At 41.8% G+C, this 27,930-nt stretch overlaps 1 protein-coding gene across 1 annotated transcript; it reads left to right on the top strand.

Annotated features, from left to right (window-relative positions):
- Window positions 1-230: 230 nt before the first annotated feature.
- KCNK17 (potassium two pore domain channel subfamily K member 17) lies at window positions 231-27,427 on the top strand. Its single transcript, XM_075749012.1, has 5 exons — window positions 231-459; window positions 12,126-12,240; window positions 21,407-21,573; window positions 22,136-22,304; window positions 25,301-27,427. Exons 1-5 carry the CDS (start codon window positions 244-246, stop codon window positions 25,594-25,596), a joined length of 963 nt encoding a protein of 320 aa, XP_075605127.1. The 5' UTR covers window positions 231-243; the 3' UTR covers window positions 25,597-27,427.
- The last annotated feature ends 503 nt before the right edge of the window (window positions 27,428-27,930 follow it).

The raw sequence follows: 27,930 nt of genomic DNA, 5'->3' as shown, positions 1-27,930 counted from the left end.
GGGCTGGGCCGCCGCAGGGCAAGCGGCTGAACTGGCTGCCTTGCCCGGCTCTGGGCTTCCTCCGGCGCCGCGGAGGGTGGGAAGGGGCAGGTCGGGGGCAAGCCGGGGGGCAGGCCCGGGGGAGGGGCTAGGGGCCGGCCGGGCGCCCGGCCGGTCGCAGCCGTCTTCAGCCCTCCTCTTGCGGGCGGCCCCGCTGCCGTCGCACCCGGGGCTGCAGAAACTGCAGCGGCGGCAGCGGGGTCGATGGTGGCGGCGCGGCGGCAGCAGCGGCAGCGGCGCTGGGGGGTGCCGGTGCTGCTGCTGGTCTACTTGGGCTATGTGGGGCTGGGCGCCGGCGTGCTGCAGGCGCTGGAGCGGCCGGCCGAGGTGCAGGCGGCCCAACACCTGCTCCAGCAGCACTGGGAGCTGCTCGCCAACCACACCTGCCTCCGGGGGCCTGCCCTGCAGCAGCTCATCGAGGTGAGCCCGGGGCTCCGCCGGCACGGCGGTGGCGGAGCAAAGCACCCGCCCGGCTGGGAGCTGCCGGGGCAGGCGCTGCCTTCGTCCCGGAGAGGCGGGAGGGCTGGTGACAGCAGCAACCTGGCTTCCTGCCTGCCAGTAATTAAAAAAAAAGAAAGAAAATCTAGAAAAACCCTTTTTCCATTCTATACCTACGCGCACACGTAATCTGGCCCCGAAGAAGCTGCCCACAGCGTGGAAAAAGTTTTCCGCTCCGTGGGCAGCTTCCGCGGAGCGGGAGCGTGTAGCGCAGCGTTGCTCTGTGCCTCCGGGCAAGTTGGGCTCTCCTGAGCTTCGTCACCGGGTATCTCTTTCTGCTGAGAAAGAGTTTCTGTCGTTCTCCGCTGTCCTCCCACAAGTTGTGATGTTTGCGAGTTTTTAAGTGATGTGCCCTGACAGAGGGAAGACAGTGGCGGAGTTTCTCATTATATGAGAATTATCCGGGGTTAATTGCAGGTGGCTTTGTTTCGATGTTGAACTCAATAAGAATGAGTTATAGTGTGTGACATCTGAGACAGTGGTAAATTCCAATGGAAAGGTTTTGTCGTGGTAAGTTTAATTGGTGTTTTTACTAGTGTCAAACTCTTTCAGTTTTCTACTTGTTATTTGAAGGGAAATAAAACCTGGTAACGCAATTTCAGATATCCATAAAAATGTTTCTGAGGATGCTTGCAACATGTAAAGCAGGACCAAATGCAGTCTTATTAAAGTGCATGTGGATGCATTTTATGATATAGATATGAGCAAAGTAGGATTAATGGGTTCTCTCATTGCTCTTTTTTTTTCTGAAAAAGAAAAACCCGTGTTATTGAAGTGACTTGAACTAGAATGGTTTGGGTAAATATTCGGTAGGTGCTGGTGTACTCCTTGATTTGGTCTGTCTGCCTCCAATAGATGTTGCCAAACAAAGAAAACTTGGTGGTTGGTGGTTTTTTTTTTGTAAAAGCAATGTTTGATGGTGGCTGAACACTGTAGTAGTTTGCCATCAGAGTTCAAAGGACTTAAAATGGACTTAGATATGTGGTGTTGTTTTTTTCCAGCGGAGAGAAAAACACAGAAATCATCAAATAGGTTATCAACATAATTTTGTCTGGCAGGGCCTTGCTGAAATTCCTGAACTCTTGACAAGATTACCTGTGTTGGGCTCTTATCCCTTGACATTCGAGATGGTAAATTCTCTGTGGTAGTCAGTAATTCATTAAAGATATGACAGAAATTTGTACCCTTGTAAGCTACACCATGGTGTCTACTCTTATTATTTATAGTGTGTGCTGTGTACAGAGAAGAACAGTCTGGCACTTCATAAAGACAGGTCTGAGCTGGGCTTCATTCAGCACTGGTCCATTGAATAGGCATGGTGCTCGCCCTCGGTTGGAAGGGTTTCACTTGATGAATGACAGTAACGGTGATAGTAGTGGAGAGATGATCGCAACAGAGTAGGTGGAAAGGTCTCTAATAATTCTAATCCTTTTAGCCCAGACACTGTTAAAATATGCCGTGTGAGTACTTAGTTGTGACATGAGCAAACCCTGGATGAGGAAGTTACAAAGAAGTTTAGTTTCATTTTACAGAGACTGTGTGCCTTGATGCTTTGAGGAAACCATAGTCTGAGTTTGAATGGCCTTATGTGTTAATTTCTCACTATGAAAGTTATTTTAAAATATCTTAAACAGATAATCCACAGGATTGCTTCTTTCCTATGCTCTTTTCTAATCTCCTGTGTAGCAATTGCTTGGATACTGTAAGCGTGCTATAAAAAATTGAGATGTTTTTCTGTGCAGTAAACTGTTATTGCACTAAATTGCACATAGTTTATCAGGCAGTGTCATCACTGGCCCTCTTCAGATAACAAACTTGTGTTCTAGATACACAGTTGATTATTTGCTAATTAAGAAAGACATAAAAAGTGTTTGTGAAAACATAAACCAGTGTGTGAATTTCAATTGCTTTGATATTACTGGCAATTCCTCATTGTTTTCTTACAGCTCTTTCATCCTTGATAATTCTAAACTCTGTTTATTTTAGAAGTATAGGGGCCAATATGGAATAAAATCCCAGTTTGCTAAGCAATGTACAAACATCATTTTACAACCTGTTTATTGCTTATTTCCTGGTTACCAACTGGGAGTGGAAATCTACTGTTCCAGCCCTTGCACAGATGGAGAACTCCTGCTTTGAGGAGCTAGCAGGAGAGCATGATGTGAGGATGAGCAGGAGGAAAGGCAAAGGCAAATGGACCACGCTGTGGTAGTTCGACCAGTGAATTCTCCTTCAGTAATTTCTATGGCTCAGATACTTTCTAGGGAAAGAGGGCATTTTCTAGTTGACAAAAGAAAAGACAGAAGGAGGTGGAAGTAGCAGACCAACAACAAAACTGAATGGCGGAGGAGAAAGTGTTAGAAAGTGTGTGACATATGTACTGGTGGGTCCCTGTTTCCCACAGCTATGGGTTTTGTTTGGGGTTTTTTTGCCTCAGGGACTGGCTGGCTCTTCCCATGCAGGATGCTGAACATTTCCACATTTCCTAAATCACTAAGAATAGCATGTGCAAATGCTTTATGTATTAGCAAACAAAAAATGCATGCCTGTGTGTTTACACATGTATCTATGTGTGTATGTATATGAAAACAACTGATTTTGTTACTTAAGGACAGCATTGGGGACAACAGAGGAATTCTGGCCATGTGTATCTCTACTGTGCATCCAGTAACATCTACTCAAGAAACAGATAAGTTTGGTTTTGTTGAGCCATCTAACCCTAGGCTATTTTTCTGGTATTGTATACAGTCAGATGTGAACTCTTGTTCCTGGTGAACAAGATCAAGAGCAAACAGTTCCTCAAGAGCTGTTAGGCAACATAGAAAGAGGGCAATATCTGGCTTCTTATCATAAATATGGTGGTGGTCCTCACACGCTAGAGTTACTGGCTGTGAGGTTATATCAAAGGGAGCTCTCAATGATAAAACTTGCAGAATATGGAAATGGGTGCAGTGATGAGGCAGGTTTCAGGCAATAGACCCTTAGTACAGTGAAGAACAGTAGCTGGACTCAGCTGGGGAAAAAAGTATGTAAGAGTCTCTGTCTAGGCAAAAATGATGTTGGTTTCAGATTTGAGAAGTGTCCAGAGACAGGCTGCACACAGAGGGCACTTTCTGTACTGGCATATCTTAGAGCTGAGACCCTCTCTCACCTTTTCGGGGGGGGGGGGGGGGGGGGGGGAAGGGGCACCTAGACATACTGCCCAGTGTGATGCACTTCTAGTGCATGTCTGTCTTCCAGTTTTACTGCCTAGGGTAAGTGTATGTATAGCTCTGCTCCAGCTGAACTGTGCTCCAAACTCACTCCTTTTCCTGCATCATTTTCAGTGGTTACAGGCACCGGTGTAGCTATAGCTGCTGTACTTTTCAGTGTCTCTTTAATCAGATGATTGTCCACATGGCTGGGACTTGGAACAGTGCATTTTCTGTGTTAGGCTGTTGGCATGACATCCTCTCCTTGCTACCCTTTCTTATTGCTATAAACTTTTTGTTGCTATATACATATTTCCCTAATACAGCTGTTTTCTGTATTTATTATATTGTTCTATCCACTTTCTATTATTGTAGATGCATAATGCTATTTAAACCCAGTTACTTGCGTAAACTGGGAAGAAGGAAATGAAACTTGAGCTAAATGAAATAAGTATTTTTTTTGTCTAGCAAGATTTAAGGTGTAGTGAAAATGACCTAATTCTAAAGGGCAGGCCATAAACTAAAAGCCTGCAGGTGGACCTAGATGCTATTATCTCCAGAGTCAACAGCTAGTGCTACACAGAATTTTAATTCATGTTTACAAGAGCAACGAGATCCCATGTGACTGAAAGATCCTCATCAATACCTTGGCTCACACTGACATTGAACCAGCAGAGATTTGTGCCAGCTGTCAGGAAATACAACCCTGCAAATACAGTTTACTAAAATCATCTTGCCCACACATGATGCAGCAGAGAGTGACTCTTAAGGGGTGAGCATCAGAGATCACCTCTTGGTGATAAAATACTTTAAGGAACAGCATTGGCTCTTGGTATTGTGGAGCAGCGACATCTGTATAGAACCCACCATAGTTAAATACCTATTGGCTTGTCACAGATGAAGTAGGGTTGATCCCCTTTAATTGTTGTTTCCAATGTCCTTATCAAAATGTACTACTACTTTGGTGGAGCTATTGCCAGTTCATTCTTCTCCAGACCTATTAACCAAAAAGAACTATGGGTACCTTAACCAAGAGTGTGCATTCTGTGCTTATAATAGCCTATTATAGCATACATTTGACAGAAGTTGTTAAAGAGAAAATCTTTATTCTGTAACGCAGTAGGCATATAGTATTCTGTAAGGCAATAGACTACGACTGTATTTTTGGACTCTTTGGAAGGCGAGGCGAAGACCTGCTGATGATCTGCCATTTCTGGTTAGTTGACTCACTCCTAAGTCTTCCGGTCAATGATGCAGCATCTAGTACCTGTGTTTAAAAAGAGATGGAGGGAAGCGCAGGAACCTGTTAATTTATAGACCTCTACCTAAAGAGAGATGTTCTTTGATAGTATCACATTCTCGGTTACAGCTGGTCAGGCTTGGTGGGAAGTAACAAGAAGTGTAGCAAGCTGGAATTAACTAATAACTGCTGAATAACCTGTCCAACCAGGAAGGTTTGAGAGAGACTAGCAGTGGATATCTAAAGACCAGGTGCCTTCTGAAAAGAGAAATGGTAATTCTTGAGTTCTTTGGAGGTGTGGATTACTTTTACAGGTACTTGTTCATCATACTCTGGTATTTTTAAATGCAACTGAAAGAAAAATAACTGCTAGAGAAATACCTTCTCAATTTTACAAGGGCGATGCAATGCGACCTGCTGTGCTCCATTCCGTAGATTATATAGGCAGTTCCTTTCAACAGACCCTACTTCTGTTGCAGCCCAGCTATGAAGTTACTAGTATCATTGGGGTTTGGGAAGAAACTGGAATTCAGCAATGCTTTGTCCCATAAATTATGCCACAGATTCTTGACATAAAAGCTTAATTTTCAGAAAAAAGTACTAGTGGCTTAAGGTAGCCTTGGTTGCATGATTACTGTCCTTTACTGTATCTCTTGCTCCTTTTCTGTTGAAGTGTAAGTCTAGATGAATTCTAGAAACTGTAAAGCAGACACAGCTGCAAAGTAAAAGTTTTTTTGCTCGTAGGGTTCATCTAGTTTAGAGAAACTAGTACCAATTATATTAGTAATCATGGTTGGGGGAGGTGGGGGGGAGCAGTTATTTGATCAGGTCTCAGGTTAGTCAAGTGACATGAAATTAAAAAAAACCAGCTGAATTCCATTGGATTCATAATGCACCTTGTACCTGCTCTTTTGGGCATAATTCAGATAATTTTCCACCCCAGGCAAGGACAGGGGATCAGAGCTCATGGCTGGGAAAGGTGATTCATAGTCTATTTTTTAAGTCGATCTATTATTTTGAAGTTAATTGACCTTTGTCCTCACAATCTGAGACCAAGGTTAATGTTAACCATTTTCTTCCGACTTACAGCTGGTATTCTGTGTGACATGAATATTTATATACCAGCATTGCACAGAATTTCCAGGGCACGAAGTTTATGTGAGTTTATATTTTCTCATTAATCTAAATGGTAGTTTGGTGCCTTGAGAACACCTCTTTTCCCTCCTTGACAGATTGTGAAGGCGTGGAGAGGAAGTGTCTGAAATAAGGCAATTTTCAAGAGGGCACGTACTCCCTGGAACAGTTGATTTTTGTATATGAACATGTAAACTTCAACTAAACTCAGGAATGAAATTTCTTACCCCAGTCCATTCACATGCTTTTTGGCCTTCCTTGAGAACCACTTTCAAATACAATTAGGAAATACTGCTTTTGCCTGCAAAAGTATCTCAAGATTCATGCGAACTCTGGCCAAAATGCCATAGTTCAGGAGCACAGGGCCGTGGCAGTGACTGGAGCTGTGGTTTATAAAAGATCATTGGTATGACCCCTTCCATGATACTTTTCTCCAGGAAAAAAAAAGTGGTTTGTCTCTTTTTTTTTTTTTTTTTTCTTCCCCAGAAATAACAAATTTTGAGCTTGAGAGTTAGGAATTCTTATGGAGATCCTTGGTAGGGTCATAATCTTGCAGGGCTTCACTTCCCCTTCTTCACTTTATAGCTCACCATTGTTGGGGGGAAGAGGTAACACATAGATTAGAATTGGCCTGATTTAATCACTTACATAAACTTTATTTTTTCCTGTAATGATTATAGAAGAAAACAGAAGCATAGTGTTCTGAAGAAAGTAGATTGCAAGGGAATTAGTATTTAAGTTTACATATACACATGCATTCATTTCTTACTGCTGATCTTAAATGCCTTTTTTGAAAGCGGTACCCTAGGCATGTGCAGTTGTGGCTCGGTGCAGAGGTGAATGACAGAATTTTTAGTTGGTGTTAAGGAGGTCAGAGTAAATAATGTTGCTCCTTTTTTGCAGCACTTGGTAATCAGAAGTTGTGCTGCAGCCATGAGTTGGTGGTGGAGGAGCCCACGTGTTAAAAGGGTTTTAGAAGAGAGGAAGTGTGTATGCTGAGAACGCTGGGAGTTGCCCAGAACTGGGAACACAGTACACATGGTAAATGAGAGACTTACAGGTATGGCTGAAGGATGGAGCAACTCCACAGCAAATAGAAAAGAATAAACCTACATTTTGCATGGAAGAAAAAGATGTAACTCTGCAATGTCAAGAGGGAACTGAACTCTGCAGGCTGAGTCTGCATTAAGCTGCTGGATACTTAAGCGGGTGTCCTGGTGTCCAGCAACTTCACTCCTTTTTTATGCTGTTTTTTTAAATTAGACAATATGAACAGAAGAGATCTTTTGAGTGTAATTCAATCCAATGGTTTAACTTTTTGCTGGTATGACTGTAACTACATTAAGTTTGTTGGCACAAAGCTGTGTAGATTGGTGAGACTTTTGCAGGATAGATGAGGCGCTCGTTATCAATTATTTGTGGAAGTACAGTCCCAGAGATGGGAAGAGGTAAAAGACAGTCAGCCTGAAGCAATGATTTTATTCTTTTTTTAATTTCTTAAATTCCAATAAGGAAACTGGGACAATGTGGTATTTGGATGCTCCTGCACAAAGAACTGCATGAAGAACCAGCAATAATTATTCAAATTGGTAGTAGAAGAGAAGGAAAGAAGGGATATTGCTGCCCTAAAATAAGTTTGATAAGTCAGAAATACTTTAGATAAGGAAGTCAGCAGTAACCACAGCTTCCTCATGGAGTTACCAATGACCTTGAATTAAAGGAGGGAATTAAGGATGCACAAAACTAGGCTTTGATTGGTACTGGGATATAATGATCTAACATAAAGTGTGCATTTGCAAGCATTAGCTTATGATGTTCCTAACTGAAACTTCAGAGTTTATGGTTGAGCAAAACAGAGCTAGAGGCCAAACTTGGGAATTCTGAGGCATGTTTTATCACAAAGGTAACAGGACAGACATCTACATTTGGACTGTTTTGAATGGAAGTCATGCTGGTTTATTTAATCACCAGGACAAAATAGGCTTTGCATGGTGCTGTCAAGAAGCAGAACAGACTGCTTGATGAGAAAATGTAGCAGCCTGCAAATAAAGTTTCATTGACTCATGAAGGCCTGAGAATCTAAAATATCCCAATTTATAAATCCTATAGTAGTTGATAGTTTCCAGAGAGTTTTGTCTGTAGCTTAAAATGATAAGTTTTGTCAGCTAAAGATGTAGTAGTTACTGTGAACTCTAAATTATTATCAATTTAGAGTGAAGGGAAATAAGGGCAGAGAAGTGAAATTACTTTGTTCTGTAGCTTGTCTGTCAGTAGAAACCAAAGTGGAAGTGACTTCTATTTCTTTCTCGTTTTAACCACCCACCTGTTTCCTTCCTGTTCTTTGAGTTGCACACATAACCTGTCAAGTTCCCAAAATATCAAGCCCAAGCTCTGCAATTTCAAGATTCATTGTGTTTGAGCAGTTGGTAGTATTGACTGGGGTCTTAGATCAGGCAGATATCTGCTCTTGAACACTGGATTTGAGATGCTACTTCTACTAGGTGCCTTTAATGCATTAGGTTTTGGAGCAGATACTGTATAAATGGTTAGCTCAATTAAGAGAAAAGGGAAAACCCCTAGGATTTCACCTCAAACTTGGTGTTAAAGCAAAACAAAAAAGTCTCTGGTTCTCAAAGACAGGCTAAGGGAACCAAGCAGATGTGACTCAACATGTATGATTCAGTTCCTCTTCAGTAAATCTTGAACCCATGGGCCAAAATCTATGTCAAGTTTTTTTGAAAATCATCAGCAGAGTCATATCAGTGCTTCTTCAGCAGGAAAAGCAGGGATAATTCAGCTGTTCCGTTAGTGTTTATTAGCTGGATTTTTTCTGTGTTCTGTCAAAAATTATAAAACACTTTTAATTTTTTCTGTGAAAAAGAACATTAGCCAAAAGCAGAAGTCTAGAGGAACATGCTAAATTAGGGCAGGTATACACTGATATCTTCCTGAATGCTCTCTTAGCCTTCTGGAGTTTGCAATTCAATGACTTCCTGTGCTAGAAGTGATTTCTGTGCATTAATAGCTATCTATGGATTTCTCTTTCATGAATCCACCTCTATGGGCACTTCTGTGGGGAGGCAAGCTCCATTAGTTCTACAGTTCTCAGAAGAATCAATCTTTAATTTCTGCCATCATTGTTGCTGTGTCAAAGGTTGATTGTAGATATTATATGAAAACAGTTTTTTACTTTAAACCCAAAACCTTATCTCCACCCTCTACAAATCCTCCCCTTTAAAGATGGCATCTGTAGCTCTTTCTTCCTAACAGTAATGAACTTGGCATTTCTCCTGGAAGTGTCTGTTTATTCAAGTGGCTTTGATTTGCACAAGTGTTCAGTGGTCCCTAGATCAGGCTGTGACAGACCTAGTGATTAATGATGTTATCTGGGTGCTCGATAACAAGACTTAACAAGGAAATGCTTAGCCAGAGGCTTACTGCTGAAGACTCTTGACCTACCACAAACATGCTAAGTGCTGCAATCCCAGAAACAGAAAACAGCTGCAAACACAGTGCTTGCTCTTTGCCAATGAGTAATAGTTACGTGCCCTTTAGTGGAAATACTTTAGCCTATCTGCAGACTCTTAAGACACAAGCTGTGCTTCCTGGCTGTGGCACCACCTCTGGGAAAGTTAATAGAACCACTCTGAGATGCTGCACTGTTATGAGTCACTGCAAAGCTAGCATGGCTGCTCACAACGGCTCAGTCTCTTGGTCTCAAACCATGCAGAAGTGGTGCAATGATGTGAAATTAAATGTTTAATGAGTTGGTTACTGCTGCTTTTCCTCATGTGATATCTTATGCAGGCTGCTTATTTCCCCTTTCTGCATAAAGAAATTTCCACTTCTTTGGGCCATTTCAGTTGTAGTTTCTTACAGTCCTCTCTGGTTCTTCAGTGTTTCTGGCTTTAAAAACTTTGTGTGTAATGTTGTCACCTGCTGAGCCTGCATCAGCAGGACATCAGGCAGGAGAACAAACAAAAAACATGCTGCATGTGTAGGTTTTTGAGTCTGATCAAGCTGATAATAAATTTGAGCTGGACTGCTGCTGTTCCAGCAGGTGTATATGTGTTCAAGACTTTACTTGAACTGCAGAGATCACGGGCTACAGAAGGAAAGGTTGAGAAAATAACATGCTCTTTATTTTCAAATTTAACCACTAGTTTCTGGAGGGGAAAAAAAATACAGGTCATCTGTATAAATTTCCAGTGTCTCCCTTGCCATATGGTTTAGTTTGGGAGTTATTTTATGTTCATAGGAACTGTGATTCCTGACTAGGCCATTGTCTGCAGAATTTCTTAAGCCTGAGGTCAAGTATTGTCAGAGATCAAAGAGAACAGAGAAAGGTCAGAGCCTGCATCCCATATAACCTGACAACCCCCAGTGCAGGTACCAGCCCTGGAAGAAGGATGGGGGGAAATTACACACAAACTATTAAAAACAAATCCCTCTGGAGACTTCCTGATACAACCTTTTTTTGTCTCTCTTTTTTGGAGGTGGGGGGAGAGGGGCTTGATTCTTTCATGTCACTTATGCTGCATAATAATTCTTTCTTTGAGTTGCCCCACTCAAGTTATGGCAACAATTCACAGGAGGAAGCATAATGTAATATAGCGTCTGGTCCTTAGCCCTTTTCAGCGCAAGGGCTCTCTGCTCTGTCTTGTGCAGAGAAGAGCATGTTGTCAGACTTCAATAGATTGTAAAGTGACCCTGACTGGTTTAAATTGCCTTGAGTTATGAGTAAATGAAGATGTTTCTGAGAATGTGACTATCAGTGTTTCTTACTTGGAAAAATGTGTTGATCTTTGAGCTGCTCTGTGCTCTTACTGTGAGAACTAGTAGCTCTGGAGAAAAGAGATAATAGTCCTTGTAGTTAAGCTGCTGCTTGGGTCTCTGGAAAATTTTTAATTCACAGCCCTGTATAGTAGTATATAAATTACTGATGTAACATGCTGGAAGTAAAATGGGACAAGTGTCCTTGCTTTGCAGGCTTGAAGTTGTTGGTTTGCTTGATGGAAGTATAAACTACAGCTTCTTTGAAAACCCACAGCTGATGTAAATCTAACCTGGGAGTGATTCCTTTTATTACCACTGGTGAAGGCTTTATCAGTAGCCTTATTGTTAGGATAGGGATAGTATTATTTGGTATCTGCATATCTGTCTCAGAGGTGATGCATTTTATGTATTCTTGGCTAGACTTTGCATTCCAGGATAATCAGCTCTCAAGGATTCTCGGTCAGTGGGTGTGAACTGTTTAGAGTACGTGCTGTGATTAATGTTGTTTTGGACACAATTCAGTTCAATGTCACTAACTTTATTGGTGTGAGAAGGTATAGTCAGATGTCAGCACTGTTAAGACATCTGATACCTTATTTTGGCATAACTGCACACTTCAGCATAGTGACTTCTGAGTTTTTCCCTGGTGGATTGAACATTGAATTGGGCATCATGCTAATCTAATCCATTTGTTCATATTTATAGTCCTGATGTGGGGACGTATTGCTGAATATTAGCAGATTGGCCATCCTGTGGTCCCCATCTCCTACATCACACTGTATATGTTCCTCCCCCGTACAGGCAAGGGATATATATAATGATATACCATATATACCATGCATGTGCATGGTATATTCACTGCTCTGGGACTTCTGCCGTCAGAATATCCATCTGGAAACACTTTCTTTTTCCTAATGAATGTCATAAATCAGTCTTAATAATTACTTGGTTAGGCTTTCTCTAGGTAGCTGTTGCCCTCCAATCTCTTCCACATCTACCTCTGATCTGTCATGTGCAACTTTCTTTTATTTTGTTGATACCATTTGCTTAGAACCAATGTGTTGGCTTCTGGCTTTTCTGACCCCTCAGCTCTTTGGTCTCTAAGGTACGGGTTATCCTCTATTGAAAGGGAAACAACAGAATGAGTAGTTGTAGCTTGTGACTTTACCAGCCAGCACTGGAAATCCCTTACAGCTAGTTCGCGTGACTGGCGAGTTGTGGGATCTCACATTATTGTCTCTTTGCAGGGTATCATCCAAGCCTACAAGAGTGGCATAACCCTCCAGGGAAACACCACTAGCCTGGGCAGGTGGGACTTCAGTGGGTCTTTCTTCTTCTCCATCTCTGCAATAACAACCATTGGTAAGAGTTCCTTGCTTGCAGGGCTGTCTCATAGGTGGGAAAGGAATGGGAATGAGGACCTGTATGATCAGATGCTGCTCCAGCCCTATGGGGCTTCATGTAGCTTGTCTATATCATGCAATAGGTAAGCATCTGTGAACCTAGCCCTAGAAATTCTTTGCCAGTGCAGTACTCTATATAGATACATGGACAACTTGCTCAGTACATAACCCTACTAAGTTACGCAGCTTTTGGGGTCTGAACTAGTATCACTTCAAGGTGCTGCACTGCCTGTACTTTCCCAGGCCTAATGCTCTGAGAGGTCTGAGATGAATTGTGCCTTGAAATAAACTTTTTCTGTCATAAGAAGGAAGGATTTTGAAAAACTCTTAATATGGGCTGTTGACTCTTTGGAGCCTGTATTTATGAATTATTCTCTCTTACTACTACCTGTATTGAATAAGGACCTGCTTGTTTAGGTGAAAGTCAAATAGCTGGATAAATTAAGCAATTCAGGTGAGTCAAGTTTCAGCAACAGAGTAATGCAAAGCCATGAAGGAATGGTGGAAATAGAGAGGTGGGGAGAGAGAATGGAAACAATAAAATGTATTTAGGTACAGTGTTACTTAAGGCAGATGCTATTAATTATTGTCAGTGCATGACCCCAGTTCCCAAATCCATGAATAATTGCCCCGATGTCTTTTTCTTACTGTGTGACCCAGTATTATGAAAACCACATAGGGAGAGTATATGGAGAGATGGCTGACTATAAAAAAAAAACAACCCCAAACCTCATGGGTTTCCTGATTTGCATTGAATCTGTCTGCTCTCTTAAATTTTGAATACCTTTTAGACTGAGAAATTTTTTGCACCCAGGTGGACCATTTTTAGATTTCTCCAGTCATTATTGAAGATACATTGACTTTAGAACATTAAGCCCAAAACCAAGAACTCAGAGAGAAGAGTTTGGGGGGTTTTTTTGCAGGGGAAGGGAATCCCCAAACCTTCCTGTGACTCAGTACATCCTTCTGCCCTGGTCTCGCACATGCTTTGTCTTGGTTGGGAGCCACACTTGATGTGTTGTACTACCGGGTACGGGTTGTACCAGATGATGGCAGTGGAGGCTCATTTGACAGGGCTACACAGGCTGTGGGCTTCCAGCGTAGAGCCTGGGCGGTTCCTTCTAGCCTTTGGTACAAAGCAGCATCTGCTCAGAGCTGCTTTACTTGCCTCAGTAGTTAATCCTGATTAGTTTCTAAGGTATCGAAGTGACTCTGTTTTACCACAACCAATTTAAGTTAACCACATTCAGGAAGAATCAAATTTGTCATGTTAAAATATAAGAAGGTTTTGTGATGTTAACAGAGGTCTAGACTAAACGTTTCTGGCTGTTACTCCATGAAAGACTAATCTACTTTTTCCTTTTTTTCTTTAAGTAAACTCCTTGCACTGATGGCTGGGGGGAGGAATGACTTGATAGCAGGGGGCAAATAAAAAGAACCAAATATTACAGCTGTCTATCTCATTGTTTTAAAGCTGATGCTGTGACTCTAGGGCCTTGTTCATGTTTTTTCAGTTGTGGAGTTGAGAATGCTGTACAAGTCAGCTATATGCAGAGAACTTCAGACAACTGGGCCCTTGAATTTGCTTTTTTCAAGTTAAATTTAGTTGTGTACAGGTTAGTGTCTTAATGCTCTGTTGGTAACAGTATGTTGTAGAAGAGGAAAATACAGATGGTGTCAGAGACTCACCTTGAGTCTGTTACCCATCCTCTTTCTTCATGCAAGTTCTTGAGATAGTGGCTGGTGCAGCCTTCTTGACTCAGATATCATGGCATGACTGAGAAGGATAATTGATGTCAAGTAAAGAGACAAGGTCCTTCCCAAAGAACTCAATGAAGTTTGGAGGAATGATTCACAGCAGGGAGCTTTGTGCAAGGCATGGCTATGGGGTAAATGACACAGTTGAGAAGGGTTTTCGAGAAGGATTTGTTGAGTTTTGTGCCTTAAAGGGCAAGGAAGAGCTTATCCCAGGCAGTGAGTATAGACCATTGAAGTCCAGCTTCACAGGATTAATATATAGGAGTTAAAAACTGAGGCATTATGTCAAATGAGTTGAGAAAGAATGGAGTTGAAATGGTAATGAAGAAATTCTCAGGACTTTAGGGGTACTACATAAAGATTTTGATGAAGAATCTGAATGGACTCTACTCCATGTGTTCAGGCTGCTGCAAGTCCTTCTTTGTCCTGTTTCTCTTCCATATTCTTTCTCTGCAACTAATTCTATTCATGTCTTGCTAGCCTCTTATAGAATGTAATGTCTTTGTGGCTTTTGCATCAGCTATTTCAGCTATTTCTTCTTCAGTCTTCTCAAACAACACTGCCAAAGCCGTTATCACTTTTACCTTCATCACTTTCCTTTGAGATGTTCTTTCTGCTCTCAGCTTCTGTTTTCTGCTTTAGGTGCTTTAACCCCCTTCAGAAGGCTTGGTGTCTTTCAAGTACTCACCAGAGCACTGGGACACAGGAAGGGATGTTAGCTTCTTTCCCCATTAGTACCAACTGAGGGACATTAGCTTCTTTCCCCACTGACATAGTTTGAATCCCTGTGTTTCCTGTTACAGCATCTTCTGCACTGTATCCTTCTTATATCTAAATGAAAGACTCATCTATATCCAGTGGTGATTAAAAGCATTATGCAAATTTTACTTAAAAAGCAAAGCAAAGTTCTAACCTGCAGGCTGGACACACTTGGTACCCTAATCTCAAAGTTTTAAAGAACAGATATGTATGAACTAAAATCTCTTGTTTAAAGTGCCCCAAAGCCTATGTAGTGTTTGGCCAATCTCATAATTTGAATGGAACTGCATTTGTAACTTTTGATCATGTGGGATGGGCAGCCCTGGCCTTCTGCTGATTCCTTCTCCCTACTGTTATGCTTCTGTGCTCACTCTATTGCTGTCTTTTGCATGTCATATCATCCCAGATCTTGTATATTTTCTCATTTTCTGCAGATGTTTCCATAGGAACCCTCTCTCTTCAATGCCTTGAAGAATCATCTTCAGAGTTCCTTTAGAGCTGTAGTACTAAACATGATTGAAGAAAGAGAAGCTAATTTTCTGCCGTTTTTATCCCTTGCCAACACAGTGTCGCCTTGCTGTGCTTACTCTCTTCCTAGTTAGTTTGGATTAACAGAGCAGAGGTCAAAGTAGTTCAGAGTGGGGCACAAGATGAAAGTCCTACAGTCAAACCACCACAGGGTGGTGTAATTTCAGAGAAGGTGCTAGGGAAAGGATTTCTGATGAGACTGAGGTTGTCTGTGCTAGCCTAAGAGCAGAAGGAAGAGTATTGTCCTCTCTAGCCTGAACTTCCCCTTTTATCTTGGGTGGGTGGATGCCATTACCGAGTGCTGCCTTCCCATTTTCTGGTGGCAAAGCTTGAGTAATCATTTGTATGAATTTCAAAGGCCCTTTTTAAGCATAAGTAGTAAAAGCAAGTAAACAATCTCAGCGAAGAAAGGAAGGGGAAGACCTTCCTCCTGTCCTTCCCTTCTCTGGTTAACACAATATAATAGCTCCTAACAGCAATCCCTCAAAGGACTGGGAGCAGAGAAGAGGGAAGAAGCAGGCTATTGAGTGAGGGGTGGCATTTAGTACATTGTCACAGACACTTAGTATGTTGCTACAGATGGTTCCCATGGGAGAAAAACATCAGCCAATTCAGGGCTGTGAAGTCCTGGCAGTGTAGGGCTTTGGGCCAGCAAGAGTTTCTCTGAGACTGTGACCCTCTGTAGTGCTGCCCAACATGTGGTGGAGCACCTGAGAAATGGCCAGGCCTCTGCCCATTGCTGGCTGATGGACCGCTGGGAAATCCTGTTAAAGCAAATTGATGTCTCAAAATAGTTAAAACATGGAATAACAGCCCAGGGTCACTTTCACATTTGAATCCTCTGTGAACCTCAGGTTTGTGTGGGGGAGTTCTCTGCTGAGGAGCTCCACACCTTTGACTTGATCTTTGCCCCATGGCAGCTGGCAGAGATGCTCTACAGGCTTGGCCAAGTGGGACATGGCACAGTGGTCCATGGGAGGTCACTGGTGCATGTGGAGATAGCACTCACAGCAACATCCTCTGAGCTGTCTCCTGAGCTCTGGCAAATTTGGTCTGCTTTCCCGACTGCATGCCATCTCGTCCTGTTGAGACTAAGTCCACTACACAGCTTCCAATGTATACACAGTACAAATAAATAGAAGACTGCAGTACTCATCCCAAGCATTTTTCTGGTCTTTCATTCACTGAAAGAGTGTGCAACCAAATTCTGCTGTTACCTGGAACTTCATAGGGTTAAAACTGTTAAGTAACTCTGATCAAAAATGTTTTTTCAGCCTACCAGCCTAAGTTATTGGTCTCTATTTCATCACAGCACCAGCTAAAATGAATAGTGATGGGCACCTCACACACATGCCCTGGCTAAACCTGCGAGTGTCCCAGTGAGCTTCCCCATATAAGACAGTTCCTGAGATACTGCCACCACTAGCTTTTAAAACCAAAGAGTTTAATTTTTTTGGTTTGTTCTAGTCATAAAGCTGAGATGCCAGTGCAAGTACTAGGACTGCTTTGGGCTGCTTAGTCCTGTTTCTCTCTTGACCAGAACTGGGGGGCCTTAGCAAAGTCATCCTCCATGGATGGATGAATTGGAAATAACTGACTTCCCATATCAGGTGTTCTGAGCTCAGTGTCCAGCTGACAAGTGTTCCTGCACTTAGAGCAGACTTAGTGGGTATAATATGAAATGTCTCTAGAAGCTTGAGAAGCCATGCACATTCATTTGTTGTGTGTAGCTAGTGCTCACAGACATTCCAAAGGTACGAGGGAGGATAGGAATCCCAAACTTGCTGATGTTCAGTTGAATGTAGGTGATACCATATGACCTTTGAAAATCCTAATGCTTGTAAGGATCATAGGATAATTCAGGTTTCCTGGGGCCTCAGAAGGTGCAACCTTCTGCTTAAAGCAGTTATCTGAGGTTAAACCTGGTTACTGAGGGCTTTATCAGGGATACCTTTCAGCTAAGCCGGGCCCATGCTTGCGTTTTCAGGAACCAGACAACCATATTTTAAAGCTGTGTGAGTAATCAATATGTTGGTTTGGGTTTTTTCCCCACTTTGCTGAATTGTAAAAAGACATCTTTTCCATCTAAACTGCATTTGAGTATTACTTTTTCTCGATGCAATGTTTGAATTCATCATTAACAAGAACTTTCATTTAGCCCAGATTAAAACATTCAGCACAAGGGAAAGAAAAGTTTAGGTCTTCTGAAAAGTGTCAGAGGAGCTGGTGGTGGGAACAGCTTGGTGGTTTGAGTGCTCCCTGAGGGTGTAGAAGACCAGTGTGCAATTTCCTTCTGTGCCTGGGAGAACAGGATTGTGACTCATTGGAGATCACCCCAAATGTCAAATGGTCTTTCTTTGAATATTTAAATATATAATGCAAAATAAAGTACTTCTAACACTGGCACCCCTCATTGAACTGCCCAGTGGCCCTGTGGATCACACACTTGTGTGTTAGGTGAGACACGTGGTTCCCAGGCTTCACTGAGTGTCTGGATGTTCACAGCAAAATACTGTCAAGAACATTCTGTAAATTTGGGATTAGGTAATTCCTGTGGGAAGTGATGGCTTGTATCCACTTGGGTAGGAGAAACAATTAAACCAAGTCTCCCCAAAAATGTGTTTAAATGCTTAAACCACTGATAAAGTTACTGGTTAGAGAAGCAACTCTTCGCCCAGCTTTTTTTCAAAAATCTAATTCTGTTCTTACAGCTGAAATTTTTTGGTGAATTTGCAGATGTTTTTCAGTCTATGAAAGACATATTTTTTTCATTTTAAGCACTTTTAGCTTAAAATAATCTTTTACATCCGGGCAGTGAGAACAGGAGCCAATCAAACCTCCCATTGTGGGTAGCAGGAAGTCGCAATTGCCTCGGCTGAACCGACGGCATCGCAAGTAGGATGCTGTCTTGCGAATAAAGAGATCTTTTGCTATAATTCATTAATCACACATCAGTCTGCTCCTCTTAGCAAGCCTGCAGAGCCTCTGAATCCCTTATGTACAGGAATGTAATGGGCAAACAGGAAAACAAAACTGAATTTACTTAATGTGTAACAGAAGCACATGAGCTGAAGCATGTGGATATGAACACTTAGAAATAAAACTACTCTTATTTTGCTTCTTCTAAGGGAGATTAAGTTATGTTGCACTTTATTCAAAATGAGAGAAGCTATACAGGCATTTAATCTTGCTGCTACAGTGAAAACACACTTTGACCTTTATGTAGTTTTTGATGGACATCCCTTGGTGTCTCTTGGCACAGGCATGTAGCAGGTGACATCCCAGTAGCGGGCTCAGGAGGGATGTGACACAGCTGCCGGTGTAGTTTGTTGTAGTATTTGCGTTTGGTTCAGATCTTCTAATACATAGCCTACTCGTTACCCTCATTCCATTTACTGAAGAGGATAAGTCCCATTTACCCATTCCTGCTTGAGTTTTATAACAATTGATGTTTATATACAACCAGGTTGGCATCTATTTGTCTAGTCCAAAGGCAAGGGTGTGTCATCAGCCAGATGTAAATTGTTGACCATTTTGCTTAATCTAAAGTCTCCTGTGCTGTTTGATCAAACTGTATCCTGTATAAAAAGCTAATGGGGCATGGCTTTTTGGCATGTTTACAGCAACTGCTCACCAAGTCTTCAGGAAATTGTCTTGAGCTGCTGAGCCCAAGGGAAAAGGGAGACAGATAAACCATATGCAAAGCAGATCTGGTATTTGATGTGCTGGGCTTACTGCGCACATTGGACCTTCTTACATCATTGAATTTGCTGCTCTTAATGGAACGTACAGTTTAACCTTAGATGCTCTCTTGTCAGCACTATGTGGGGTGCTCAGAATCCCGAAGGCTGCTGTGCTTCTTGCAGTGACCTGAGATCATGGACCTTTCTTGCTCTCTTATCTGATGTTTTTTCTCTGGAGATTGGATAACCTGGAAAGTTATAGCAAAAAGAGATGCCTGAGACATTAGGTAGTCTTTTTAATCGTGACATAGAAGGGAGGGGAGGAGGGAAACAACTTTGGGAAGGGCTGGCCATAAACGTATGTGACTCATGTTCAGACTCCAGCCTTACAGTAAATGACTCCCAGCTCTTTCTCCTGGGTCCAGACCAGCCTGCAAAACACCCTAATTCCATAAAAGAGAAACTGGAACTAATCCACTGAAATGTGACGCAGCTAGTGTGCAACAAATCACACCAGGCATGTAGTCCTTAAATTCACTGAGATAGGATTAGGATGTACGTGGCTGCATGTCTCACTTATCACACCTGCTGGTTTAGAAATGGTGAAAATTGGCAGGAGTCAGCAATTACATGTGTGGGGGCAAAAGGTGTTTAAACATTGTGGAGCTGCTCATAAGTGAAGAACATGGCATTGGAATTAAGGCTGCTGTACGGTCTTAATTTAGCCCCTTTGTTTGACTGCGCTTCAAAACAACCTCTAGTTATATAACAACATCCCATTCCTTCCAGGGGATGCTCTGCCCCCCTGCCGGGGACAGGCTGATGGGGCCATCGCTTTGGATTAAACCCAGGGGCTCACAAATCATTCAAGCCTAAAATTATTGGAGGGAAGGTCCTTCAGACAGTCAGATTTTGAATTTGTGGGAGTAGGAATGAGATGAAAAGACAACCTATTTACATACAGTGAAATAGTTTGCTGCCAGACCTTTTTCTGGGAGTAGTTTGCCAGTGCATGTGAGTAATTAACTGTTTGCAGAGTTGTCCTCCGCAAGAGATTTTTGTCAGCAGAAAACCTGGCACAAAGTGTGTAGTTATCCCAAGGTCATAGTCGCAAACCTCTCTACATTGTTGGTCAGTGGCTTACTGCAGCTGGCATGGGACAGAGGTTAGTGAAGGAATGGGACTCCATCTAGTCCACCGCAGATGTTTGTGCTCTTGATAATCTTGCATACAGAGCCCAGCCCTTGGACCTGTCCCTCCTGGGAGCTGCTCGCTTGCCCTGGGGCTACACCGCCTACAAGCATGGTAGCAAGGCATCAGTGGCAGGAGCACCTCTATGCTCGCACTGCACCAACAGTTGGGTGCCACTGGGAGGGGATAGCGTTATTTGTGGTGAAAAGATAAGCTTTGCCAGGTTATGTCAATCATGTATATGGACATACATAAATCTCAAATGAGAGGAGGTGATCTTGAAATGTAGCCGAGGCCATAGGTCTCTGGCTAAGTCACTGTTGAAGTACTCGTCATGTGCTAGTTGTTCCCCTGTCTTAAAAAAAAAAAGCATCCTGTGAAAGTTAAATCTGACTTTCTTGTGGCATAAAACACTTGAAATGGCACAAGCCAGCAAATTTACAGGATATTTTTAAAAGAAAATGTGGGGAACAAAGACAAGTATTGCAGCAGCGATGTTGAAGCCATGATGGTCTAAGGATAGAAACAAGGCTGTGCTTGCAGGGCAGTACCTTTTATTAAGCCAATTCATATGATTAGAAGAAAAAGGCAAAACTTCAAACATTTGTTTCTTTTTTCTATAGGTCTGAAATTGAAGTATTTTATTCATGTTAAATACACTTTCTCTGAGTTTATTCATTCTAGGCAAACATTTTGACAATTTAAGCGTAATGGGTATTTTAGTACTTGTGGTGCAAAAGAGGACTGTAAGCAAGGAGGCAATGTTAAGTTCACTAGTCCTGTGGGGCAAAAGTAGAAAAAAGATTGTTTTAATTATAACACTATTGTTATGATTCAGAGACCATCTGACAGCCATGTAGGATCATTTACCAGCAAACCCTATGCCAACAACGCTTACAAAAACTGAACTAAACGGAAGTTTTGCATTTACGTCAGATCCCAGGCAGGACAGTGGGTAGGGGAGAGGAAATTCACTGGTAAATGGAAAAGGAACTAAACAAAATTGGCAGGGAAAGAAATGTTATTTTCCAGGCTACAATAGGATATGACAAACAATGGATGTAACTTACAGTTATTTATAAAAAAGTCCTTTTGGAGCAGTGACCTTCTTGTCTAACTTTTGTAAAAGATGGAGGTTCACCCCTTCAGGGGAGGAAGGCAAGCAGAGAATATCTTAGATTTAACATGTTGTTCCTCCCTGCCTAGGCTATGGGAACCTGAGCCCCAGCACTGCGGCTGGTCGAATCTTCTGCATCTTGTTTGCGCTCTTTGGGATCCCCTTGAACCTTGTCCTTCTGAACGAAATTGGGCAGCTGATGCTGTTGGGGGTTCAGCATTGTGCCCATTGCCTGGAGGAGGTGTTTCACTGGCAGGTAAGCAATGTGTACAGGAATGCTTCACCCTCAGGTTCAGGAAAGAAAAGACAGAGAAGGCATTGTTTGGTATTTGGGATCCCCTGACTCACAAGGACAGCCTGCCTACCTATTTGGCCAAAAAGGCAATAATACTCAGGAATACTGGAAGCAAATAAATTTAGTCTATGACAGCCCTATGAGGTGTCGGATAAGGTTGTTTATTAATTGAGAGAACTTCTGTGATGAATGGCTTCCCTTACAGCAACAGAAGTGCCAGAGTCTTAGAGCCATGCTCAGTCCTAGAATATCTGGTCTGTTTATCATCAGTCATAGTTAGAATTGCATGTGTAAATTATATGGGAACATTTGTGGAATAGGCTTTAAACTGGCATGAATTTAGGACTCCTGAAGATGATGCCCGGTTTATGTTGACTGGGAGAACCACACTGTTTATTCTAGTGGAACGTCATGAATGTTCATTTTTATGGAGTCCGGCATCATCTTCAACCAGAAACTAGGCTGCACTTTCCTTGTCACCCTTCTTGTGACAGTCTCTTTTTTTTTTCTCCTGTTTTACTAGAAAAAAGCTTCTCTCCTGATCAAGACCTGTGCACTGGTAGCTGGCTTGTTGTTGTTCCTTCTGCTGCCTCCCTTGTTGTTCTCTGACAAAGAAGGCTGGTCTTATGAAGAAGGCTTCTACTACTCCTTCATTACCCTCAGCACTATAGGGTTTGGAGATTATGTGATTGGTGAGTAGTTCACTTTTCATTGCTTTCACCTACTAAACATCAAAGCTAAATGAGTGGGACCTAAAACTCCCAACTTGGCAGTTTACACCGTTAGCAATCCACAGACCTGTGGATTTGACATGTTGGAGAACACATGATTTCTGACATAACAATGTCACCTGTGGAGGAGCAAAGAAATCGTTTCCTGGTCAATGAGTACTCTTCCAGCATTCAGGTGATCTGTCCCTTGAATGACTACACCACCAGACTGGGATGCTATGTTTTTAATCACAGCAGTTGCTGATGGTGCACTTGGTGTGCTCCAGTGCATCAGCAGCGATTAGTTTTAAGCAGATGCTACACTACATCACCATTAACAGACAGTGACCATTTCCTCTGTCAAAACTCCAGACAACAGCTTTCTAAAAAGCAGCTTAAGTCACTTAGGTGTAGACTGTCAGGCACCAGGCACAGCCTAGTTTTGGTTGCCAAAACCCTTTGCCAGAGGAAATGGATTTGGACCCATGCCTGATGCATTTGCTGAAACACAGGACACACCTTTTTGATAAAGACTTTCTCATTAAAACCAAATTGATTATAGAAACACATGCACCCTTGAATCCCTTGGAGACAGAAAGACTAAAACACATTATTACAGATTCTTTATATTTTCTTCGTAGTGCTTGCTTGATGCTCAGACAACTTAATGGCGGTTACCTTAGGACTTGTCTATAATGCATCAAAGTTATGACTAGAGCTTGTGTAGGCACACTTAAATGAGCTAGGATCAAGTTAGCTTGTGTAAGGGTAGCCAGATGGAGCTTAACAAAAGCTAGCCAGTTCAGCATTTTCCTATGCTGATTTTATAGATGATGCTGAACTCTGTGCTGCAGCAGCTTTACTTCTCTATTTCAGTTTTTGGTAACTAATTCTGAAGTTCTTCTCTCATACACCTCCCACTTCCAGGTGTACCTTCACCTGTGTGGTGGCACCTTTGTAACTGGCATGCTGCTGTAGGTACACTGGGTTCAGTATGGGAATAACTGAGTATTTCAGCGACCTGTGGTATGTAGAGGCCAAACCATTTTTGCATTACAATCCTGTACTTGTGGTTTGTCTCAAAAATAAGCAGGGCCAGGGCATGGTTTCATGTGTCTGTCACTATTTTGTGACTGTCATGTTGTTTCCCACTAGTGTGATCTCTGGCACTGTTCCAAACCAGGTAAATTCTAGGGGATATCACATGCCAGGAGTGATGCCTGATGTTCACTTTGGACACAGATGCTCTGTTTTGGGTGAAATATAAGCCAGGCTATGGCATTTGGATTTGAAGTCATAGAGTAGTCCCTAGCCTGTTTTACTTAGTAATATTGATGTAGCTTCTCTTACTGGCCCTAAAATCCATTAATTTATGCACTCGGTAAGCCCTTCTATTGGACATAGGATGCCATGTGGGCTCTACACTGTTTCTGATCTTCTCATCCCCAACATTACACCTATCAGATGGTCTTTGTGGATAAAACATTCTCCTTGGAAACCTCAAATAACCCTTCCCTGTTTTCACTTATTATTTAGAAGCAAACAATTTTTAAATCTTTGAATTTAGCATCGGTGAAAGGTGCTTGTTTGAAGGATGAATATAATACTCTTCTTAGTTGAAGTTCATCTTGATGTAGAAAGCCAGCCCAAAGAGTAATTACCACAGAAGTGGTTGGTAGCTGCCAAATGTTTATCAGTGGCTTAGTGACAACCTCAGAATGTCTTGTGGTCCCATTATATTGAAAACACACCTAATGTGTATTATGTAATATATAATATTACCAAGTAAATGGATGTAAAGAAATGGCTGTTTAATATGGCTCCACTGACCAGTTACTACTTATCACAATCTTGTAGACAGTAACAGTTCATGGACTACAATTTTGGGGCTGCTAGTCTGTGCAGGTAATCACAGGACAGTATACCTACATACAACCACTCACAGATGAAAAGTACCTAAACACCTGCCTTTGTGGATGCACCCAGCCCTATGTGTACTTTTCATTGGAACGTGGTATGGAGAGTGGCCTCCAGGTTCATGGAGGTACCACCTCATACATGTTAACTCCTCACACTCTGTCCCAAAAGTTTCAGGTGTTCTGTGATATCTGCTGCACTGTAGGTATTCAGTTATAAAGTAACAAACCTTCCTAAGGTAAGGAAACTAAATAATGAGACCTAAGAAGCAGCAGAAGGAAAGCCTGTGCAAAGACTTTGCTGCCACTGATTTGCATCCTGTACTTTACCTGTGTTTGTAAGGCTACCCCAGCCTGCTTTACAGATGCAGCCCAGTGGCTTCGTAGGGCTGAGTTCATTGCTTTGCTTTGCTGGTATTATTATCAATATTACTACTGACACTAATTTAGCCGTGGAAGCCTCTTTGCACTAAACATTGTGGAAAGACAACTGAAAATATGGCTTTGCTTCAAAGGGATCACAAAATACCTAGCTGAGCAACCAGACAGAGGATGTATAACTTCAAGCTGTCTTCCAAGGCTTGATTGTTCTTAGAAGTTTTAGGACTGCTCAGGTCCCTTCCTTCCTGCTCTTAAAGACTTACTCACTCCCTTATATCTGGCTTAACAAGATACATACATTGGTACATAAAACCTGCTTACCTCTCTGCCTGCAGGGGACCCCTGTTACACACTAGTACAATGTTGTGATACTGAGCAATAAGTAGAGAAATGAAACTTTGCACTTAAATGTGAATAATTTCACTTTGACATAGATGTAATTTGGGATTTATTTTCCTTTCTTATGGGTAATCTTTACAATTCCTAGCGAGTTGTAGACTGTTGCTAACCTCTCATGAAACATACTTGCTTATTCTGTTCACATGCTAAGTAGATGGCATACTTCTATTTTATATAGAAATCCCATTAGGTCATATGTCCACCATCTTTGCTTTACAACTAGTGTCTTCTTTGAGGCACTCTTGATCCAATCTAGAAATGTTTTGGGTGATTTTCTTGTAGGGATGAACCCAGACCGCACCTATCCAGGCTGGTACAAGAATGTAATCTCTCTGTGGATCCTCTTTGGGATGGCCTGGCTAGCACTGGTTATCAAATTTTGCATCAACTTTCTAGAGAGCTCCAGTGACTTCTGTCAGTGCAACAAGAAGAGCACAGACACCGCAGAAGACTTAATGGATGACATCAAAAATAGTATGGCGGGACTTCATGATGTGGAGATCTGCAATGACAAAGACACAAAACCAAAAGGACCAGATGAGTCTCACACCCACACAGCTCCTACAGAAGCACACTAGGGAAGAAATATACCCTCAGTGTCTCTTAGGTTTTAGTGCACCAGAGATGCACCGCTTAGAAATGTGGGAATGGACCTGCCCTGACGTTCACATGGGGTGAAAGCTTGCTTATTGAGCTTGAAATGCTTCTGTTCTGAATTGAGCAATGACAACAAAATGTTTCATTTGCAGCACCACCAAGAATTACCAATGGGATTCTTAGCAAAAGTAGATTTACAGAGATATTACCTACCCTCCCACCTCAACGTATGAGGTAAACTTTGACATCTGTACACAGCACCAGCTGTTGTCCTTTTCTTTGCATGCAAAGTTCTTGTGGTCTCTAATTGTATGTATGGCATTTTGCAAATACCACAACTAGAAAAGCAAGTGCCATTTAATGCAGGAAAGAAATTGCATGTTGTTAAAAGACTTAATGAAAAGCACTATTTCAAGCCACCTGGCAGTCACTGCAAATGTGCTCCATCACCTAGATGCTTGTGCTTGCCAAAGGTGGTAACATGCTTTTGCTCTCTGATCATTAGTACATGGATGGCAATGAGGCAGAGCTTGTAGAGGTGCCTAGTAGAAACAGATAATTCAATTTTTTAAAAGAAATTTCTACATCAGAGGTCCACTAATAGGCTATTCCTTACTCCAGAATTTCTCTAGGATCATCCTTTGTAAAGTGTTACGTAGACCAAATGTCAGCAGCTAAATGTGACATTCATTTAGGTTTTTTTGTCATATCCTGGAAGCCAGAAAAGGAGAACTAGAGGCAGTTTTAAGTGCCAGTGGTTCCAACGTTATCCTGTGGCCAATGTTAATAAGGGCTGCTTTAATCTAGAAACAGACTGCAGTATCTTCAACTGTGATCAAGAGATGCTATTCTGATCAACTTCTCATGTCATAAATGAATAGTGTATCTGTTTTGGCTAACATCTTTTATATAAAACACAACTATCTTTTGATCTGTGGAATGCCAGACCTGCTTATTTTGGCCTTTGTGTCAGTCATGAAACAGAACTGGTTTTTTAGAATTCCATTAAATTCTCAGCAACCTTTTGATAAATTTTACACCATTTATTAAAGGCCCAACAGAGTCCAACTCCTGCTGCGATTATATACCCATATCTAATCTTCTCATTTTCTTATTCCTACTGTGCTACTTGCATCCCAGAGCACTAACTTTGAAAACTTGGCCATAGCAGTACACCAGAACAAAGCATTTGGGTGAGCCTTCAGCTTCTGCATTGGACCAAGATTCCACATGGACAGTGGAGAAAAGACTGAAAACAGAGTCTGTTGGAGTACAGGACTCAAATACATGATTTCACAGAAATGCAGTGAGTGAAAAGTTTACAGTCTTCAGGAACACAAGTTCTGGAACATGTATTGTGAAAAAAGTATTTCCAGAGTAGGCCAGTCTGAGTGTTGATATCTGGTGGAACTGATTACAGAAGAAAATGCAAGAAAGGAATATGCTGGATGAAATATAGTCTGTTAACCTTTTGTCAGCCTTTTTGTCATTGGCCTTTTGCCGACTCCATAGTAATAAAAGTTCTCTCAAATACTGTTTCAATGGGCAGCAGAGACAAGGAAGCGGAAATCTCAGGTCATACCTGAGAAACTGATGCAAAATAAATACATTTCAATTTTTTGTACACTGCGTAACTTCTTTAACAGCCTTTACCATAAACTTTTCTATTTCTTCTGTGTTTTATCGTGTTTATTTTCACTGATGGATATACAATGTAAGTTTTACTAAGGTTCGTAATGGGCTGGCCTACAAGAAGACCAAAGTGTATTTCTTTAAACATAAGTGAATCATAATTCCACAGCATAAAATGTGATACCCTTTTATGCATATCCTTTGCACCTTCTTTCAGGTGCAAAACTTAGTAAATATTAACTGTATAATAATTCTGGATGCCCAGAAGGTAGTAGGAATTTATACTCTCAAAACATGGGAATGAGTAGGCTAAGTCTATCTCAACTTTCACTTGAAATGTCATGCGTTCTGGGAATTTCTACTAGCTCTGCTCTTTGATGAGAAGGCTTAACTTGAGAAGAGTTTCTTTTTTTCAGTTTGAAAGTCTATTATATTAATCACATCTAATTTGTATTCCCATGTGTTTGTAGTTTGTGGATGAGGTTTTTCAAAAGTGCCTTAGAGGTCTGAGCACTCTGGTCCCGCTGAAGTGCAAGCAGAGTTATGTGCCTTAGGACAGCTAATATACACTTCTGAAAGCTAAAAGTAAGATGATCTCTAGGAGTAGTCCCAAAAAAAAGGAAAAAACAGTAATTCTTCATAGATCTCAGTGCTTCCACTGTATGTCAGGGTTCAGCCACAAA

The sequence above is a fragment of the Balearica regulorum genome, chromosome 3 (assembly GCF_011004875.1).
Source record: "Balearica regulorum gibbericeps isolate bBalReg1 chromosome 3, bBalReg1.pri, whole genome shotgun sequence".
Lineage (NCBI taxonomy): Eukaryota > Metazoa > Chordata > Aves > Gruiformes > Gruidae > Balearica > Balearica regulorum.
Note: the sequence above shows the minus strand (reverse complement) of the source record. Positions and strands in the feature narration are given on the sequence as shown.